This window comes from Zea mays, chromosome 1 (assembly GCF_902167145.1).
Source record: "Zea mays cultivar B73 chromosome 1, Zm-B73-REFERENCE-NAM-5.0, whole genome shotgun sequence".
Classification (NCBI taxonomy): domain Eukaryota; kingdom Viridiplantae; phylum Streptophyta; class Magnoliopsida; order Poales; family Poaceae; genus Zea; species Zea mays.
Window position 1 is genome coordinate 77,153,392 of NC_050096.1, and position 20,782 is coordinate 77,174,173.

Genomic DNA, 20,782 nt, shown 5'->3' on the forward strand with positions numbered 1-20,782 from the left:
CGGGGTTAGCGTTAGAAATATAATCGAGTCCGAAAGAGAGGGCGAAAAAAATCACAAACAAATGAAGAGTGTGACACGGTGATTTGTTTTACCGAGGTTCGGTTCTTGCAAACCTACTCCCTGTTGAGGTGGTCACAAAGACCGGGTCTCTTTCAACCATTTCCCTCTCTCAAATGGTCACTTAGACCGAGTGAGCTTTTCTCTTCAATCAATTGAGACACTTAGTCCCCACAAGGACCACCACACAATTGGTGTCTCTTGCTTTGATTACAAATGTCTTGGGAACAAGAAATGGAAGAAGAAAAACGAATCAAGCGCAAGAGCTCAAAGAACACGGGCAAAACTCTCTCTTCTAGTCACTAATTGCTTTGAGTGGAATTGGGACTTGGAGAGGCTTTAATTCAATCTAATTGTGTCTTGTATTGAATGCACTAGCTCTTGTATTGAATGTGTTGGCTGAAAACTTGGATACCTTAAAGTGTGGTGGTTGGGAGGTATTTATAGCACCAACCACCAAAGTGGTCGTTGGGAAGACTGCGGTCGATGGGCGCACCGGACAGTCCGGTGCGCCAGCCACGTCACCCAACTGTTAGGGTTCGACCGTTGGAGCTCTGACAAGTGGGGTCACCGAATAGTCCGGTGGTGCACCAGACTGTCCCTGTTCACTATTCGGTGCACCTTCTGGCGTCTGCTCTGACTCTACGCGCGCAGTCCGCGCACTATAGCATTGTTAGCTGACCGTTGAACTCGACCGTTGCGCTGGCGATCGTTGCTCCGCTTGGCACACCGGACAGTCCGGTAAATTATAGCGGAGTGGCTCCCCAAAAACCCGAAGCTAGCGAGTTGGAGTTGATCCACCCTGGTGCACCGGATACTATCCGGTGGTGCACCGGACAGTCCGGTGCGCCAGACTAGGGCAGCCTTCGGTTGGTTTTGCTCTTTTCTATTTGAACCCTTTCTTGGACTTTTTATTGGTTTATGTTGAACCTTTGGTACCTGTAGAACTTATAATCTAGAGCAAACTAGTTAGTCTAATTATTTGTGTTGGGCAATTCAACCACCAAAATTATTTAGGAAAAGGTTTGACCCTATTTCCCTTTCACTAGGCAAAGCGTGTTTGCAGGCTACCCGCGCTTCTTAGCTTGCCGAGTACTATGGTTATTGCACTTGGCAAAGACCCTCTTTGCTGAGTGCAACACTAGGCAAAATGACCAGAGCCACCCTTTTTATTTATTTTTATATATTCCATCCAAACAGACAGAAAATACATATCAAACACCACATACATATCATCAACATCACATGTAAAGCAACAACAGCACAAATAAGTTTTTATGTACAATGCTTACAAACTAAAGAATTGAGAGAGAAGTTTAATGATTTAATGTAGAGGCCGACTAGGTGGTAACTATTGTTCGTGTCAAACTTGTATGAAACCTTGTCAACTTTTTATCACAGCGTCCACATATGATATCATGACATCTCGACAAGTTTAATGATTTTCTGACTTTGTTTGATTTTTATGCAATTAAAAAACAATTGGACCGTAAGTTTGTGGTCATGTTTCGCGAACATGATGTTTAAAATTTATAGTCTGTTACCGGATAAGGCCTCAAATTATAATAAATAACATGAATATCATATTTCCATCATGCGAATGACTTGCAGTTCAAATTTGAATTATCAAAAGAAATTCAATTAAATGAAATAAATTTAGTAAATATAGCAAAAACTAAAATTACCAAAACTTGACATGTAGTTCTAGGTGCTATAGAAACATATCATAAAAAGTTTGGAAGCAGAAAGAAAAGAAAAAAAATATTTTACCGAGTGTCAAAATAAGACACTAGGTAAAATGTCTCTTTGCCTAGTGTTCTAGTCTGACACTAGGCAAAGAGACCTTCTTTGCCGAGTGTTGAAGTCAGATACTCGGCAAAGTTAACGGTTGGTGGATGGTGTTAGCTGACGACGACAATTTATCAAGTGTTTTTCTTTGCCTAGTGTCTGGCACTAGGCAAACTTCCGATTTGCCGAGCGTTTTTTTTTGCTAGTGTCTGGCACTAGGCAAACTTTCGATTTGCCCAGTGTTTTGCTTTGCCTAGTGGCGGACACTCGGCAAACGACTGATTTACCTAGTGTCTTGCTTTGCCCAGCGTAACACTCGGCAAAGAAGATCTTTGCCTAGTGCCCATGAATTCGCACTCGGCAAAATATTTAGCGCTAGGCAAAGTTTGTCTCTCCCGTAGTGGATCAACTTCACACATTCATTATTCATGTGAGAAGACTAGAAGATTTTAGAGATTATTGTGACCTTGCAAGCTTAGCCACAAAAATGGTTCAACTCGAGAGACATTGTTTTTCCATTGGTTTATCGTCTAATTGAGTTGGCATTACTACTACCGGTGGTGACATCATCAGTTGAAAGGGCTTTCTCGACAATGAAGATTATCAAGTCTGAGTTGTGCAAAAAAATGTCTGACTATTAGCTTAATGACTTAATGGTGTGCTATATTGAGCGGGAGATATGCAAAAGATATTGATCTTGATATAATTAAGAAAGCATTTTAGAAAAAAGAAAACTAGGCAAGTACAATTGCCCAGGTCTCCAAAACAAGTAGATGCCATTAGAGCTTATTGTCACTTGGTATGACTCTTGATACAATCATATATTTTGCACCTGCCAAATCATTTTGCATATGTATGGAGTACATTATATTTAATTTAACTTAGTTGTTTATTATTATTGTGTCACTCTGTATATCTGCCATACCTTAATTTTATTCTGTCCTCCACCGCTGCATGTCGGTCTACCAAACGTCCAAACGGAAGAACAAGTAACTGCTCTCCTGGCGAATCTCGGGAGAACGCGCTCTCATAAGGCTTCGTTCGGCCGGGCACGTGAGCCCTCGAAGTAAAGTGCGACCGAGCAGAGCAGAGTAGCCGGGGCGGGACGGAATTGTGAAATGACGGGGGCATCGAGATCTGAATCGCAGCGGCGGAGATCCGAAGCCCAAATTCAGATAGCCCGTTTTGGATTCGCATTGCATCTATAACTAGGATATCCGTATTCGGCATCAAATTACAGAGATACATTACTGTAATCACACCCAGGGATTTAGCGACGATGAGCACCGCTCCCGGTACTCTCCCTCTCACGAAGTTCTCTGTTTACAGAATTCCAAGGTAGCAACTAGAAATGAAAACCGCTCAACACTCTCCAGATCCGGACGCAGCCGGCCTATCTGTCTCGTCCAGCCAATTGTCTGCCTCGCCTAACCCTAACGAAGCTGGCAAAAGGATTAAATATACTCCCCTACTGAGTCCAGTCCGGCCCATACACCGCTCTGTTGGGCTTGTATTGTCGTTTGGTCCTTCTCGGTTCTGGGCTCCCAACAGGTCTTGTGACATTCTCTCCCCCTTTTGACACGGCTTGACCCCAAGCCGGAGCGTTGGGGAATTGATGCTTGATGGCGTCTTCATCTTCCCAAGTGGCAAGATCAGCCGGCCAGGAGGACCACTTGATGAGGAGTTGAGGAACTTGAGTGCCTGTACGGTGAAGCATCCTATGCTGCAACACAGATTCTGGATACTGTAAAGCATCTGAAAATGAAGGAAGCTCAGAGCTGACCTGTTCTTGGGGACCCAGCACTTTCTTCAGCAAGGAAACATGAAAAACAGGATGGATGTGAGAAGAAGCCGGCATGTCGAGCTTATAGGCGACAGATCCCACTTTGGCAATCACTAGATACGGACCAAAGAACTTGAAGGCAAGTTTGTGATTAGCTCTTCTGATCAGAGAGGACTGCACATAAGGTTGGAGTTTCAGGTACACTAGATCACCCACTTCGAAAGAACGTTCAGTCCTATGCTTGTCTGCTTGACGTTTCTGGCGTTGTTGTGCCCGATCACTACCGGAATTTTGCTCTTTGCCGAGTGCCACATTCTTTGCCGAGTGTTTTTTCGGGCACTCGGCAAAGAAGCTCTTTGCCGAGTGCCACGCAAAAAACCCTCGGTAAAAGAAAACACTCGGCGAAGAAACTCTTTGCCGAGTGTTTTATTTTTGACACTCGGCAAAGAGTTTCTTTGCCGAGTGTCACAAATACAACACTCGGCAAAGAGCTCTTTGTCGAGTGTTTTTTCTCCAACACTAGGCAAAGATAATTTAAAAATCACATTTTAAAGTAGTAAATTAATTCAAATGAAAAAGTTTTCAACTACAAATTTGTATAACTCATCATGATGTACAATTTATATATTGAACATTTCTTCATATGACAAAATAAAAATAAATTTGTTCATAAAATCTATATCTCTCTCGTAGTTTATGAAACTACGAGAGAGACGTATAGAATTTGTGCATATTGTTAGAACCATCATGTAAGATAAACAAATGACCAAACAACCAAAATAAACTTTGTAGATCTTGAAAAGTTATAGAAGTTCATAGTTGACAACTTTTTCATTTGAAGTCATATTGTCAACGAAAACTACGTCTGAATTTAAAAAATTTAAAATTTGAATTTTGAAAATGACTTCGAAAGAAAAAATCACCAACATGAAAGTTGTAGGTATTGAAGAGTTATGAAACTTTGTAGTTGACAATATTTTGGTTTGAAATCATCTTGTTATGCAAAACTATGTTTGAATTTTGAAATTTGAATTTTTCAAACTATCTCGGATGGAAAAAAACACCAAAATAAAAGTTGTAGGTCTTGAAATGTAATGAAACTTTGTAGTTGACAATTTATTGATTTGAAATCATCTTATCATTGAAAAATTCGTGTGAAGTTTTCAAATTTAAAATTCAAATTTTGTAAACGGTCTCGGATGTAGAAACTATTAAAATAAAACTTGTAGATCTCAAAAAGTTATGCAACTTTATAGTTGATCACATTTTCAAATGAACTCATTTAGTGCCTTAAATAATCAAATTACTCTCGGTTTGTTATATTACATGGGGAATGAAAACGCAATATAGACATAATTGATGTAGTAGTGTAGTGGTATAGGAGGGTATGCGCGAGAGAGAGGTTGCGAGTTCAAATCTCACAATTTACAAAACATATAAATTTGATTCAAAATAATAGTGTCAAATGATAGGACAATGGGTAAGGTAATAGGTAGGGTTGGAGAGTTGTTCCTAGAATTTAAAAAATGTTTTGTTGTTTTTTTTAATTTTTTCGATTATTAATTTGTCGAGTGTTTTTCTTTGCCGAGTGCTTTTTGACACTCGGCAAAGTCTTTGCCGAGTGTCCGAAAAAAATACTCGGCAAAGAACCCTTTGCCGATAAAAAATTTGTCGAGTGTTCTTTGCCGAGTGTTACACTCGGCAAAGGCTTTGCCGAGTGTAAAATAGCCTTTGCCTCGTGTTTTAGACACTTTGCAAAGAACGCGATTCCGGTAGTGGATGGAGCTGTTGTTGCACCAATTGAATCATCACTTTACGTTCCTGAAGCCACGACTGCAAGGAGGGAACCATACAAGTATCACGCAAGTCCATTCCCAACTGGTGAGGAGTATGACCATACAGAACTTCGAAAGGAGTGAGTTGAAGGGAAGAGTGATAACTTGTATTGTACCAATATTCTGCCAGAGCAATCCACTGCTTCCATTTGGTGGGGCAAGCATGAACAAAACATCGAAGATAAGTCTCAAGACATTGGTTGACCCGTTCTGTCTGGCCGTCCGTTTGGGGGTGATAGGCTGTTGACATGCGAAGCTCTGCACCAATCAACCGGAAGAGTTCCTTCCAAAGGGCACTGGTAAAAACTTTATCCCTGTTTGAAATGATAGCTTGTGGGAAGCCATGCAGCTTAAACACATTGTCCATAAATTGTTTGGTCACCATCAGGGCAGTAAAGGGATGACGCATGGGAATAAAATGACTGTATTTGGAGAATTTGTCCACTATCACCATGATGCAGTTGAAGTGATCTGACTGCGGGAGGCCTTCCACAAAGTCCATTGAGATTACCTTCCATGCAGCATCCGGTACAGGAAGAGATTGCAGTAGACCAGGGTATTTGACTCGCTCGGGTTTGGCCTGTTGACAGATCGTGCACTGTTGACACCAATCTTGAATCATCTGTTTCATACCAAACCACCTGAATAGTTGTTTGACTTTGTGGTAGGTGACAGCAAATCCTGAGTGACCCCCGATCGGGGATGTGTGGAAAGTGAGAAAAAAATTTCTTAGGGAATTCTGATTGAGCTGGTACCAATACTCGTTTTTTGTAGAGAATGAGCCCATCTTTGATGGTGTAAGGACCCGAAGGAGACTGTACTGAGAGTGTCCGAGTGTTGGGAATAGCTTGCAGATAAACTATGAAGCCAATCCGGCTGAACCACAGTCACTGCTAGTAGGTGATCGGATGGTAATCTCGATAGAGCATCAGCTACCTGATTGGTCTGTCCTTGCTTGTAACAGATTTTGTACCTAAGGCCCAGCATCTTGGTCAAGGCTTTCTGTTGCCATGGTGTTGTCAGACGTTGATCATCCAAATGAACTAAGCTGTGATGGTCAGTCCGAATAATGAATACATCACCAATCAGATATGATCGCCACTGATCCACTGCCATAAGGATAGCTAGGCATTCTTTTTCATAAGTGGAAAGACCCCTATGACGAGGCCCCAAGGCTTTGCTGATAAAAGCAATGGGGTGTCCATCTTGGTGTAAAACTGCACCCACTCCTCGTTCACAAGCGTCGATTTCAATCTCAAATGGTTGAGTAAAGTTGGGAAGGGCAAGGACTGGGGCGGTCACAAGAGCTTGTTTGAGCATCTGAAAAGCTTGGTCATGATCAAAATGCCAGATGTAAAGTTCTCCTTTTTTAACAAATTTGTAAGAGGGCAGGATATGATGCCAAAATTTTTTACAAATTTTCTGTAGTAACCAGCTAAACCCAAAAAACTGCGGAGCTCTTTGACATTGGTTGGGGTCGGCCAAGACTGAACTGCGGCAACTTTTTCCGGATCTGTAGCCACTCCCTCTTGACTAATAACATGTCCAAGGTAATATAACTTTGTTTGAGCAAAGGTACACTTCGAAAGCTTGACTTTAAATTGATGTTGCTGCAAAAGGGAAAAGACTGTTCGAACATGTTGTAGGTGAAGGTCCCAAGATTTGCTGAAAATTAAAATGTCATCGATAAAGACGACAACACATTTACGAAGAAGAGGAGACAACACTGAATTCATAGTGAGCTGAAAAGTGGTTGGACCTCCAGTAACTCCATAGGGCATCACTCTATACTCAAAATGTCCATTATGAGTCTGGAAAGCTATTTTAGGTATATCTTTGGGATCCATTTGGATTTGATGGTAACCGGAGCTAAGGTCGAGACTAGTGAACCATACAGCACCTTGTAATTCATCCAAAAGTTCATCGATCACGGGTAACGGGTACTTATTTTTTATGGTGAGAGCATTTAAACGATGATAGTCAACACAGAGCCTCCAATCACCAGTCTTTTTTCGTGCTAGGATAATTGGTGAAGCAAACGAGCTGCAACTCAGTTGAATCATCCCTTTTTGAAGCAATTCTGCTATTTGGCGCTCTATCTCATCTTTCTGTGCTGGATTGTATCTATAAGGTCTCAATCTGAAAGGGGTTGCTCCTGGAACCAATGGAATTGAATGACAATGTGATCTTGGGGGTGGCAAACCAGTGGGTTGGTCAAACAGGGAGGCAAAATCTTTTATAAGATCCTGAATCTCTTGAGGCAGACTGGTGTTGGCCTGATTTTCAGCTATGTGCTGCAATTCAATCGTGCACCAAAGTTCATTCAATCTGTCCAAGTGATACAGCCGGCAAACAGAAATTTGCTCGGGTGTGGAATTATCTGCCAACTGACCATGAAGAACCACTCTTTGTTGATCATGAGTAAAAGCTAACCACTGATCTTGCCAATGAATCTCCATCGGACTATGGGAAGATAACGAGTCCATGCCTAATATGATATCATAGCACTGTAATGGAAGAACCTTAAGGTTAATAGAGAATACGTGACCCGGCAAACTCACTTTGCAATGGGGTATATAATGGGTACAAGCCAGCAATTGTCCACTAGCCACTTTGACTTGAACAGCCTCAGGGAGAGGAATTAATGGAGGACCCAAGGCTGCCAACGGTTGACTGATGAAAGATGAGGAGCTTCCTGAGTCGACCAACATCAGCACTTTCTTAGAGAAAACAGTGGCCATTAACTTAATGGTCTCTAGAGCTTCAGTGTTGTGAACAGCATGAAAGGATAACACCAATAAGTCCTCCGGTGATTGATCTGGACTAACCGGTGAGTTATCCTGTGAGTTTGGTTGATCCAATAGTTGCCACAACTCTTCCACGACGTGTAAGGGAACTGTATCACTGCATTTGTGAGTTGTACTCCAACGAAGGCCGCACTTATAGCAAAGACCTTTAGCCTTGCGGTAAGCCATGAGGGCAGAGGCTTTCCGTTCATCCATGCCTGATTTCCATACTCCACCCCCACTGTTGGTAATCACTGGTTTCGGAATACGCTGACCATCTGGCTGCAGTGTTCCAGAAGAATTTCCTTGAAGAAGTGGTCGGCTTAGTGGTTTAGGAGCTGGTGGAGTTATTCCACTAAATGTCGTCAATTCTTCCTGTAACAAAGCAAGCGAAACAGCAGTATCCAAATCGAGCGGACGATGAATAAAGACTATGGCCCGAATTTCAGGTGCCAGACCATCTATGAATCTATTGACAATAGCAGCAACACTAAACTGGGGATCATTAGCAAGCATTTGGTGCATCAGAGTATCGAACTGTTCAACATACTCAACAACTGTATCAATTTGTCTAATGTGGAAAAATTGTCGAATAAGATAGTTGTGCTGATCACGCTCAAAGCGAGCACAGACAGCTGCACAAAATTCAGACCACTGTGCCAAACGTAACCTCGGATCGGATGATTACAACCAAAACGCTGCTGACCCGACAAAATGCATCGTGGCAATTTTCACCCAAAGCTCACGGGGTATGGTGAACACATCAAAATAGGACTCACACTTAGCTTTCCACATTTTAGGATGATGTCCATCAAATTGGAGAAAATTTAGTTGAGGTAATGTAGCAGTTAAGCGAGACTGATATAATGCCCAATCAGGATCCATAGTATGAACAATAGGAGTATGAAAAGCATCCAGTGGTGAGGTTTTGGAAGTACCTTTGACCGGAGGCGGAGTTAGGGTGGTCACCACCCCAAATCCATCACTCCGGTGCAGTGGTGTCTGGTGCAGAGATAAACCCAGAGATGTCGACGGAGGGAATCCAGGATCTGAAGGCCCAACATCGAAGGGAATCTTCGGTGCAGTGGTGTGCGTCTCTTTACAAGCCAGCAATTCCTCCAGTTTATCTGACAGAGAACCCACATCTTGGCGAAGATGCAGTACTTCAGTTTTGATCTGTGGCTTCCACGAAGAAAAATCCCTCACTGCTGCAGTATTAACATCCAAGGCTTGCTTGATGGAGTCGTTTTGAAGTTGCATCGCTTGCAGCAGCGCTGTGAGATCACTAACGCTTTTCTCCATGGCTTGGAGCTCACTTTGAAGACGAGTCTTGTACTGCGGGCGAAGGAGGTACTCCGGCGGATCCGCCAGGATCACTACGAGAATCTGATACCAATTGTAATCACACCCAGGGATTTAGCGACGATGAGCACCGCTCCCGGTACTCTCCCTCTCACGAAGTTCTCTGTTTACAGAATTCCAGGGTAGCAACTAGAAATGAAAACCGCTCAACACTCTCCAGATCCGGACGCAGCCGGCCTATCTGTCTCGTCCAGCCAATTGTCTACCTCGCCTAACCCTAACGAAGCTGGCAAAAGGATTAAATATACTCCCCTACTGAGTCCAGTCCGGCCCATACACCGCTCTGTTGGGCTTGTATTGTCGTTTGGTCCTTCTCGGTTCTGGGCTCCCAACAGGTCTTGTGACAATCACTACTGCAATATGATAAATTACAGAGATCTGAATGCGCCTGTGTGCGTTCTCGCCACCAACGGTCTGACATTTGCTGTGCACGTTTCTGTTCTGTTTCATCAGCTAGCTGATCCCTGCTGGGAAAGAAATGTATGGCACCAGAAGGGAATCATCTAAGAGCGCGGAGCTTGATTAGGAAGATGAAAAGTTGTAGCGTAGTCAACTCTATTACTTGTTTGTTCAGTATAATCTCGCCGCCCCCAGCCATGCATAATCTCGCACTGTGATGAAGGGTACGTACAACGTAGGACGAGGACAGGTCCACCTAGCTAGCTGCACTGCATCCAGGTGAACGCAAAGTGTTCCACGCAGGCACCACCCCCACGACGTGCTGGCGTCGCCGCGACGAACGCCGCCGCGCTTGCTTCAGGCAAAGGCCAGACGGACCCTATTGGATGTGTATATAGATTGGCACCTCCCCCCTGACCAGAGCCTCATCACCACCCAAGACACACACAGCCATCTTGCATTCTCATACTCAGCTGAACCAACCAGGTCAGCTGAGGCCAAACATCTGTAGTCACTCACCGACAGCGCGCAATGGCCCGGCAGCTCGCCGCTGCCGCCGCCCTGGTGGCCCTGTGCGTAGCCGCACTCGGTGTGGCCGCTCAGCCACCTGCGCCGCGCCCGCTGCCATCCAACTACCAGATGATCAACCCGGGCAGGTACAAGAGGGACCAGCAGCTGGCGTGCGACGATCCCAAGGACAACAAGCCCAAGTGCATGGCCAAGTGCGACAAGCGCTGCCCCAACAAGTGCATCGTCCTCTGCCCCGGATGCAAGACGTTCTGCAGTACGTTCTCCTTCCTTTTGCCCGCACAGCGCACACACATTAATAATAATGTCTCGTATCGTCATCACCGCTAGCGCTAGCTAAGCTAACAACAACTCATTCGCCGTTTCCGTTTCCCCAACCCCAAGTGTGCGACTTCTACCCCGGCGTGTCGTGCGGCGACCCGCGCTTCACGGGCGGCGACGGCAACAACTTCTACTTCCACGGCAAGAAGGGCCACGACTTCTGCATCCTCTCCGACGCCGGCCTCCACATCAACGCGCACTTCATCGGCAAGCGCAACCCGGCCATGAACCGCGACTTCACGTGGATCCAGGCGCTCGGCATCCGCTTCGGCGGCCACCGCCTCTACATGGGCGCCCGGAAGACGGCCAGGTGGAGCGACGACGCCGACCGCCTCGAGCTGGCCTTCGACGGCGAGCCCGTCAGCGTCCCGGCCGAGGCCGGCGCCGCGTGGCAGCCAGCCGCCGCGCCCGGGCTCACCGTCGCCAGGACCGCCGCCGCCAACGGCGTGCGGTTGCAGCTCCGCGGCGTGTTCGACATCGTGGCCAGCGTGGTGCCCGTCAGCGCGGAGGACTCGCGCGTCCACGGATACGGCGTGGCGGAGGACGACTGCCTCGCGCACTTCGACCTCGGCTTCAGGTTCTTCGGGCTCACCGACGACGTGCACGGCGTCCTCGGCCAGACATACCGCCCCGACTACGTCAACCGCCTCAGCGTCAGCTCCAAGATGCCGGTCATGGGCGGGGCGCCTAGCTACGTCTCCTCGGACATCTTCGCCACCGACTGCGCCGTCGCCAGGTTTGGTGCCCGCCACGCCGGCATCGCCATGGTTACAGCTGAGGGCTGAGGCCAGTTAAATTAAAGCTGCATGCATCCTGCAATACGGCATGCCACGCCCACGCCCACGATAACCGTTCTGCCAAGCTACGGTTTAAAAAATAAATAAATCTGTCTGCACGAATCAGGATGGTGTGCAGCTAGCTGAACTGTACCATTGGGTTAATTTGTGTCGGAATTCACTGATGAGCAATTCATTTGTGTTATTTTATTCCCAGGCTACATTTCATCGAGATTGATGCTAATATACAATATCTTTGCTTATTTTAATTTCATTGATCCACACATATCTCAAGTTACAAGTTCAAGCGAGTGGTTGTTCAATCATCCACAATCTGACTCTACGTCCCTTCACAAGTAATTCCAGATGCATTGCAACAGACTGGTTATGCATGGATCAGACTGCACTTTCCACATTTGTGTCCATGCATATGCTTAGATGCTCTTAAACAAATTCAGATACAAATTTGAATATTCTCAATCACTACCGGACTCGTCTTCTTTGTCGAGTGTCTCAGACACTCGACAAAGGTCATTATACACTCGATAAATATTTTATTGGCACAGAGTTTTTTACCGAATACTTTTTTTCTCGGCAAAGAAAAGCAATCGTCAAATTAAAATCACAAAAAAACAGCAAAATATTTTTAAAATTAAGAGGACAACTCGCCAACCACTGCCATATTGGCCTACACATCGGCTCTATCATTTTTCACCATTTTGGATCATATTTATGTGTTTTGTGAATGTGAGATTCGAACTCGGCAACCTCTCACGCGCGGCCATGTCATTTTTCACCATTTTTGATCATATTTATATGCTTTGTGAATGTGAGATTCGAACTCGCAACCTCTCGCACGCGCGTAACCTCTTCTACCACTACATCAATTATGTTTATATTCCATTTTCATTCCTCATATATTATATAACAAACAGAGAGTAATTTGATTATTTAAGGCACTAAATGAATTCAATTGAAAATGTTGTCAACTATAGCGTTGCATAACTTTTCAAGATCTACAACTTCTATTTTGATAGTTTCTACATCTGATGCCGTTTACAAAATTTGAATTTCAAATTTGAAAACTTCACACGAATTTTTCTATGATAAGATGATTTTAAATCAAAAAAATTGTCAATTACAAAGTTTCATAACATTTTAAGACCTAGAACTTTTATTTCGGTGGTTTTTCCATCCGAGGTAGTTTAAAAAATTCAAATTTTAAAATTCAAACATAGTTTTGCATGACAAGATGATTTCAAACCAAAATATTATCAACTACAAAGTTTCATAACTTTTCAAGACCTACAACTTTCATGTTGGTGGTTTTTCCTTTCAAATTCGTTTTTAAAATTCAAATTTTATAATTTTTAAATTCAAACGTAGCTTTCGTTGACAAGATGACATCAAATGAAAATGTTGCCAACTACAAAATTCTATAACTTCTCAAGATCTACAAAGTTTAATTTGGTTGTTTGACAATTTGTCTATCCCACATGATTGTTCTAACATTATGCACAAATCTTATACATCTCTCTTAAAGTTTTATAAACTAAGAGAGAGATATAATTTTTAAGAATAAATTTACTTTTATTTTGTTATATGAGGAAATGATAAAAAATATAAATTGTACATCTTGATGAGTCATACAAATTTGTAGTTGAATTTTTTTCATTTGAATTAATTTAAAGCTTTAAAATATAAATTTTAAATTGTCTTTGGCTAGTGTTGAAAAAACACTCGACAAAGAAGCTCTTTGCCGAGTGCTTTCTTAAAATAACACTCGGCAAAATATTTGGCACTCGGCAAAGAGCCGAATTCCAGTTGTGAATTACTAACACAAGTAGTGCTGTTGAAACCTGATTCGAAGTTTGGATATCATATATACACCTTTGATGGTACAATCCAATTGACATATCGCTTCACAATTAAATCGGCACACCAGGACCAGTTCTTCGGATCGGCACGCACAACCTTTAACCTTACCATATGGAAGATTTGGACGCCCCTAAGTGCAAGTTTTTCAGCTGATTAGCTATCCAAAATCAAATTTGGACTACCGATAGTTTAGCCGCCAGAAATTGGGGCCATTCACCATCTTGTGTTCTATACAATGGGGCCCTAGAGTCTTGGCTACATATTTTTGTCTATTGTCGGTTCATTAAATGGATTTGGAAGAACATTGTTGATTGGGTGGCCATGGAGGACCTGAAACCGTCCAACTAGGGATATTTCTACTATCTGTTGACCTGGTGAGAGAGATCGGCTATGTTGTCGGGTGCCATAGGAAAGATCTCATATCATTGTTGATTTTGGTAATCTGGACAATATGGCAGGAAAGAAATGCAAGAAAATTTGATTGCAGATTCTCGAGCTACCAGCAGACCGTCTCAAAAATTAAACGTGAGGTGGCGGCTTGGAAGTTGGCAGGGACTAGACACTTCACATCTCCCTTATCTTCTTAGTTGCTTTCATAATTGTGGTTTGTTTTTATTTTTCTTTGTGGCCATGGGGCTCATGGCCTATTTGACTGGGGTCTTGTTCTTGTTGTTGATTTAAACCATGTTGCCTTGTCATTTTCTTTCTTATCAATATATTAGGCAAATCTCGCCTATTTCTAAAAAAGTGATAAAGGTTTTTTTATTTAGGAGTATAAAGCCATAGCAATATAAAAATTAATAGCACTTATAGTGCATTTAGATTTGTTATTGTTAGCGATACTCTCAGAATGAGTTTCCATAGAAATCCTACAACAGTACGAATTGAACAGGAAAACAGAGAAGTGAAGTGAGATGCCTCAGGCGGTCAGGCCCTATGCGGACAAACGAAGCGATTCATATAAGTATGAACCGACATTGATAAGTAGATTCTTATTGTTGGTTCTACGAATACAAGGTTGATGGGTTCTTATGTCGAGTTTGTGATAAGCAATTGTCAGAAGGCGATTAACTTTTGGTTGAATTTAGATACTAACCATAAGATGAGTGTGTGTGCGACATGTCTATTGTTGTTGGTATGCAAATGTGGAGCATAGATATGATTGACGCTCCTGAAGAAGGTCGAGACATATCGTGCCAATGGACTGAGAGTGGTAAAAGACGAATGTGAGGCTTGGATCAGGGGACCAAGATGGACGAAAGACAGACGTGGTGGCTAACAGCTAAGTGAAAGGGAAATGTGCCCTTGGGCCATTTCTAGTATATTTTGGTGATTAAGTGCCCAACACATATTGAGTGAGTAATTATATGCAAAATGATGGATAAAGTGCAAATCAACAAGAAGGTATGGTTCTAGACTTAGTACATTAGTTTTTGTGTACTAATATATTTGTCTAAGTGCTAGAATCAAGAAAAAAAGGAATGGAAAAAAGTTGGCGGTGTACAGCCAACTGCTGCTTAGTCTGGGAGCACCGGACTGTCCGGTGGTGCACCGGACAGTGTCCGGTGCGCCAGGCTGGGCTCTGGCGAACTGGCCACTCTCGGGAATTCGTCGGCGGCGTACGGCTATAATTCACCGGACTGTCCGGTGAGCCAACGGCCGCCAGAGCAACGGTCGGCCGTGCAATCCGCGAGCGACGCGTGGCCCACGCCAAAGGTCGGCTGGGGGCACCGGACTGTCAGGTGTGCACCGGACAGTGTCTGGTGCGCCAACCAGCCCGAAGATCCAATGGTCGGCTGTGCCAGGAATGGAAGGAGATCCGCACCGGACATGCTACAGTGGCTGTCCGGTGGAGATTTGCCTTCCTTGTTGGGTTCCAACGGCTTCTAGCTGCCTTGGGGCTATAAAAGAGACCCCTAGGCGCATGGAGGAGCTAACCAAGCATTCCTTAATCATTCCTAAGCATCAAGACTTCATTCTCGCGCATTTGATTCTTTGAGATAGTGACTTGAGCTCCATTTGAGTAGAGAACTCCTTGAGTTGTGTTGTGAGCTCAAGTTGTGGCTTGTGTGCGTGATTGTGCTCGTGCCTTGAGTCTTGTGTGTGTTGCTTTTCCCACCCTTACTTCCATGCTTCTTTGTGATCATCAATTGTAAGGGCGAGAGGCTCCAAGTTGTAGAGATTCCTCGCAAACGGGAAAGAGTATAAAAAATAAAAACACCGTGGTATTCAAGTCGATCATTGGATCACTTGAGAGGGGTTGAGTGCAACCCTCGTCCATTGGGACGCCACAACGTGGAGTAGGCAAGTGTTATACTTGGCTGAACCACGGGATAAATCTCCGTGTCTCTTGTGCTTGTTTTTTTTCTCTGTGACCATTGTGTTTCACAAGAGCTTGGTCCTTAGCCACTTGATTCCATTGTGCTAACACTTAACCAAGTTTTGTGGCTACAAGTATTTGATTTTTACAGGATCACCTATTCACCCCCTCTAGGTGCTATCACTAAGAACACACAAGCCAGAATACATGAGGAAGAGTAGACCGTGTTGACCAAGTTAAGACGGTGGCTGGCCAAGTCGAGCAGAGGCACATGAGGACTTGGTGATTAGGTGATCGAGGACGATAGTGACATGTATTGAGATCATGGAGGAGGCATAGTGGATACACTTCTTAGGTGATCGGGCCTCAAAACCACTGGATGGATGGTTTCTCGGGTTTGAGCCCAAAACATAGTTGGAGTTCCACCGGGAAGGAGAGGTGACACGTGGCATCATCACGAAGCTTGTGTCAAAGCAAAGTGAAGTCGTAGCCCAATCCTTAAAAACAATCCACAAGAGACACTTACTTAAGAAGAGTTATTTCTTTATTAATTATTACGGATCTACATATAGCCATTTTATATAAACATAACCTTCAAAGTGTATACATGGGTGTTTGGTTCCACTGAACGTCTAGTCCGTGTCACATGAAATGTTTGGATGGCAATTATGAGTAGTACGAGCCTATTTGAAACATCCAGAGCTAATGGTTAGCGCCAACTAACAAATTATTAGCTGGGTTGAACCAGCTAATGAACTAACTGTTAGTTGTGAGTTAACTAACAATTAGCTAGGGTATTAGCTAGAGGTGTTTCTATCCTATATAGCTAGTTTTAGCAGCTAATAACTATTAGCTCTAAAGGTTCCCAACAAGACCTAAATATAGTCTAGTTTAAAAACTAATTATAAAGATAAAGACTAAATAATTTACGAATTTATCAAGCCTAATTAAAATTGTATTTAATACTCATAATTTATATTAAAATATCCGATGACATAGATTTTAGTGAGGGAACCAAACACCCCCATAATCCAGCTTAAATAAGTCGAGGTGGATTATATAATCTAGATGACTAGATTATTATAATAATCTATAAACAGGTTAATAGATGCTTATATAATCTATAAGTTGGATTATATAATCTTGAAAAGAAACAAATTAACATGGCTTAAGTCATACATGGCATAAGCAGCCCATCAATTCTCTACTTGAGAATTTCTTAACAAAGAGGAACCCTTAAATAAAAAATTATTAGAGTTGCTCTAAGGGTAGCTTGAACACAAACAGTACTCGTATATATACAGTTGTATAGGACAGAAGACATGCATCCTGAATACAAAGGATCTTTATTTTGAACAATGAAATAAAAATCGTGTTATCAACTTGTAACATTATTAGTACCGTGGGAAAAAAACATGGAAGAAAAATACGAGACACAATTTGTTACCGATGCGTGGACCGTGGAAGCGCTATAACACACGAATTTAACAGGTGTGGAAACAAAGGAAGTGACGAATCAATGAATTGAACGAATTTATGTCCAGAAAAAACAGAACCTAATTAAAACAAATTAAATTAACGACACAACGATGGCGTAGATCCATTTTTACATGAAACGATAGACACGACGGCATCGGTGAGTAGTCAGTCCGACAACCTGCGCTTCTTGATCGGCAACGGACTCTGCACCTCCTCTTCCTCGGCCCACCTCTTCATCATCCCGGCGTCGCCATTCTCCGGCAGTGGCGCCAGGTTGAGGTCAAAGTTCCTGACGGTACTGAGGCCCGACGACGACGCCATCCCGGACGCCGCGGACGACAAGGAGATGGACACGGACATGCCGTCCCAGTAGTGGCAGCGCTTGTGCCCGCCGAGCGCCTGGCCCGTGGCGAAGCCCCTCCGGCAGATGCTGCACCGGTGTGGCCCGCCGCTAGCCGCCGACCCCGACAGAGACGACGCCGTCGTCTCGTCGGAGTGGTCGCCCCGGGCCGCCGCCGCCGTCGCCGCGGCGGCAAGGGCGGCGGCGTACCGCTCCGGCGTCGGCGGCTTGCGGTGGCTGGACTTGTGGCCGCCGAGCGCCTGGTAGGTGGCGAAGGCCTTCCCGCAGACCGCGCACCGGAACCGAAGCTCCTGCTGCGTAGATGGCGCGTGGGTCGTCGTCGTCGGGCACCACTTTGTGTGCTGGTGCTGGTCCTGCTCCCGACCGAGCCCGAACTTGCGGGTTCCGGCGAGCGCGGCGAGGCAGATGGCGATGTAGTCCTCCTTGTTGAGCGCCGGCGCCGATGCAGAGAGCGCAAGGGAGAGCGTGGTCGGGTCAATGGCGGGATCTTCCAGTCCGGCCACCATGGCTAGCTATGACTATGAGAACAACAGGCACGTGTCGTGGCCTTGCACCTTCAGTAGCTCGATCGATCTCGCGTTCGTCCGTCGTACTCGTACGTTAGCAGCCGGCGATTGAGTTGGAGCGAGAGCTGGGGTTTGTGGAAGGATGCGATGCGCCTTTGTACGTGTGAATATATAGCAGGAAAAAAGGCACACAGACAGACGGACCAACAGACCAGGTGAGAGTGGTGAGAAAACTAACGAGACGTACGGTGGCGTGCTATGATTTGGTTGGTGGAGCAAGTGAACAAGTACGCAATCACAATCCCACTCACGCGCGCCATCCAGTCAACACATGCAGGCGGTTGGCCGTTGCTGCGATGGTTCCCGGCGCAGGCGCGCAGCTAAGTTGCCCATACGGTGAATCCGGGCTGGTTTGGGCTCGACCCGTCAGACCCAGACCCGTAGGCTCGGTTTAAGGCTGTCTTCAGCAACATCCTCTATATCTATCATTTATATCCGTCTTTTATAGTCTTATCTAAAAGATTCTATCATCTATATCTCCTCATTCTCCAACAACGTCGTCTAAATTACGTCCTCTATACTCAAATACCTATATTAGAGATATTTTTTATTTTTATTTTTTGTACATACGTATTTGTCATACTCTCAAATATATTGTACATATTTTAGTTTTGCTAAACCGGTTATTTAAAATATTCAAATGGATAGAGGACCGTTTAAGAAACTTTATATATAGAGAATTCAGCAACGTCCTCTAAATTTAGAGGACCGTTTAGAGGACGCAGCTGGAGAGCGTATTGGTCCTCTATATTTAGAGTAGAGGACCCTTTAGGGTTCCTTGCTGGAGCCAGCCTAAGCTCGGATCCTGCACGCTACAAAGTTTGAACGACCAGACCGACCCGTAAACATAGAAAAACGGCAAGCCGAAAAGTATGGTGCAGTATAAATAACAGGCTAAGCGCTAAATGGGTTGGGCTAGACCGTGCTTAATTCTCTCACTAGTACAATTTGGCTCTATACAAGCGGTAGGCTTTTTACATCATAGGCGGTTCGGTTAGAAAACCGGCTGTGATGTCCCAGGCGGTTCAGCACGCCTGTGATGTAATAGTATCACAAGCGGTTTTTGTTTAGGACCGCCTGTGGTGCTCTATCCTTTTCACAAACGGACCCTAAGAAAAAACCGCCTGTGATTGTAAAAATATGAAAATACAATTTAAATATGAAAATAATTTTAATTTTTAACAGAAATATGCAAATACAATTTAAATGAATTAATATTTAATTTTTAACAGAAATATGCAAATACAATTTAAATGAATTAATATTTAATTTTTAACAATAATATGCAAATACAATTTAAATGAATTATAATAGCACACATAGATAACTAGAGAGATTTTAAATTAATTGGCAACCACAATTCATAGTCGATCATACATGATAACAAATACAATTTGATTCATACAATTTTTCATGAACTACCATTTTTCCGCATGTATGGCTTTAAGTTCTTATCAATTTTCTTTTCCACACGCTTTATTCTCTCTGGACCGTTAAAGACGAACATCTCTTCATACTTATTGTATTCCTCATCTTGGTCTCCCACATTCTCAACTCCAACAATTTTTTGCTTTCCAGAAATAACTACATGCATCTTCTCATCTGCTGGATCGAGTACATAGAACACTTGTGCAACACATTCGGCGAGAACCCACGGGTCATCTTTATATCCTACTTTCTTTAAGTCTACCAGTGTGAGTCTGTAGTTATCCACTATCACCCCCCACGGGATGTTGTACCCATTGGCACTTAAATAAGGGTATTTTCATGCTTGGGCCATAATCAAGTTCCCATATTTCCTCTATGAATACAAAATATGTGGTCTTCTGTCCATGTAGGTCAAAAGCATCGATACGAACACCGCTATTTTGTGCAACACTTTTCATGTCTTTTGATTTAGTGTAGAATGTGTACCCATTGATGTCATATGCTTGCCATGATGTCATAAAACACGATGGCCCAGAAGCCAAATTCTTCATTGTTTTCTCTTGCAAAGAGTCTCCGAATGGGATGTTTTTGTCCATTAACCATTCGCTGAAACGATGTTTGTGCTCCCTCATGATCCAGTCCTCTGTGCGGTTCTGATTTTCTTTACGAAGCTCATCCAGGTGTTCCTCTATGTAAGGCTCGGCTATCGTGAGATGTTGTAGTACACTACCATGAGCACAATGTACTAGCTTGTAATCCTCAACGCGAAAAGTTTTCTTGCCCATTCTCCCTCTCCCACATAGTTTACCCTCATGTTTAGGTACATGCACACCTATCATTGTTCCGTCACTGATGTAATCTATACAGCTCTCAATCACTTCTTCTGTAGTGTATCCCTCCATAATTGAACCCTCTGGGTGAGCGCGATTTCGCACATAACCTTTTAATACTCCCAGGTATCGCTCCAACTGAAACATATGATGTAAATATAGTGGCCCTAATATTTTTATCTGATCCACGAGATGTATGATTAGGTGTACTTGCATATCAAAAAATGATGGAGGAAAACACATTTCAAGCTTGCACATAGTCTCGATGATGTATGCCTTTAGATA

At 43.7% G+C, this 20,782-nt stretch overlaps 2 protein-coding genes across 2 annotated transcripts; one reads left to right on the forward strand and one right to left on the reverse strand.

The window, feature by feature from the left end:
* Nucleotides 1–10,432: 10,432 nt before the first annotated feature.
* Nucleotides 10,433–11,909, forward strand: LOC103636720 (late embryogenesis abundant protein-related / LEA protein-related). Its single transcript, XM_008659064.3, has 2 exons — nt 10,433–10,794; nt 10,923–11,909. The coding sequence occupies exons 1-2, from the start codon at nt 10,542–10,544 to the stop codon at nt 11,642–11,644; spliced, it is 975 nt and encodes a 324-aa protein (XP_008657286.1). The 5' UTR covers nt 10,433–10,541; the 3' UTR covers nt 11,645–11,909.
* A 5,254-nt stretch (nt 11,910–17,163) lies between these two features.
* LOC103636731 (zinc finger protein 36) lies at nt 17,164–18,331 on the reverse strand. Its single transcript, XM_008659072.4, has one exon. The coding sequence runs from the start codon at nt 18,177–18,179 to the stop codon at nt 17,478–17,480; it is 702 nt and encodes a 233-aa protein (XP_008657294.1). The 5' UTR covers nt 18,180–18,331; the 3' UTR covers nt 17,164–17,477.
* Between the last annotated feature and the right edge of the window lie 2,451 nt (nt 18,332–20,782).

What these genes read in the sequence shown, in the direction of transcription:
- LOC103636720 (XM_008659064.3), top strand. Translation starts at nt 10,542, where the DNA reads ATGGCCCGGCAGCTCGCCGCTGCCGCCGCCCTGGTGGCCCTGTGCGTA. An exon ending in CGGATGCAAGACGTTCTGCA is followed by an intron (nt 10,795 to 10,922) that starts GTACGTTCTCCT and finishes CCCAACCCCAAG; the next exon opens with TGTGCGACTTCTACCCCGGC.
- LOC103636731 (XM_008659072.4), bottom strand. Translation starts at nt 18,179, where the DNA reads ATGGTGGCCGGACTGGAAGATCCCGCCATTGACCCGACCACGCTCTCC.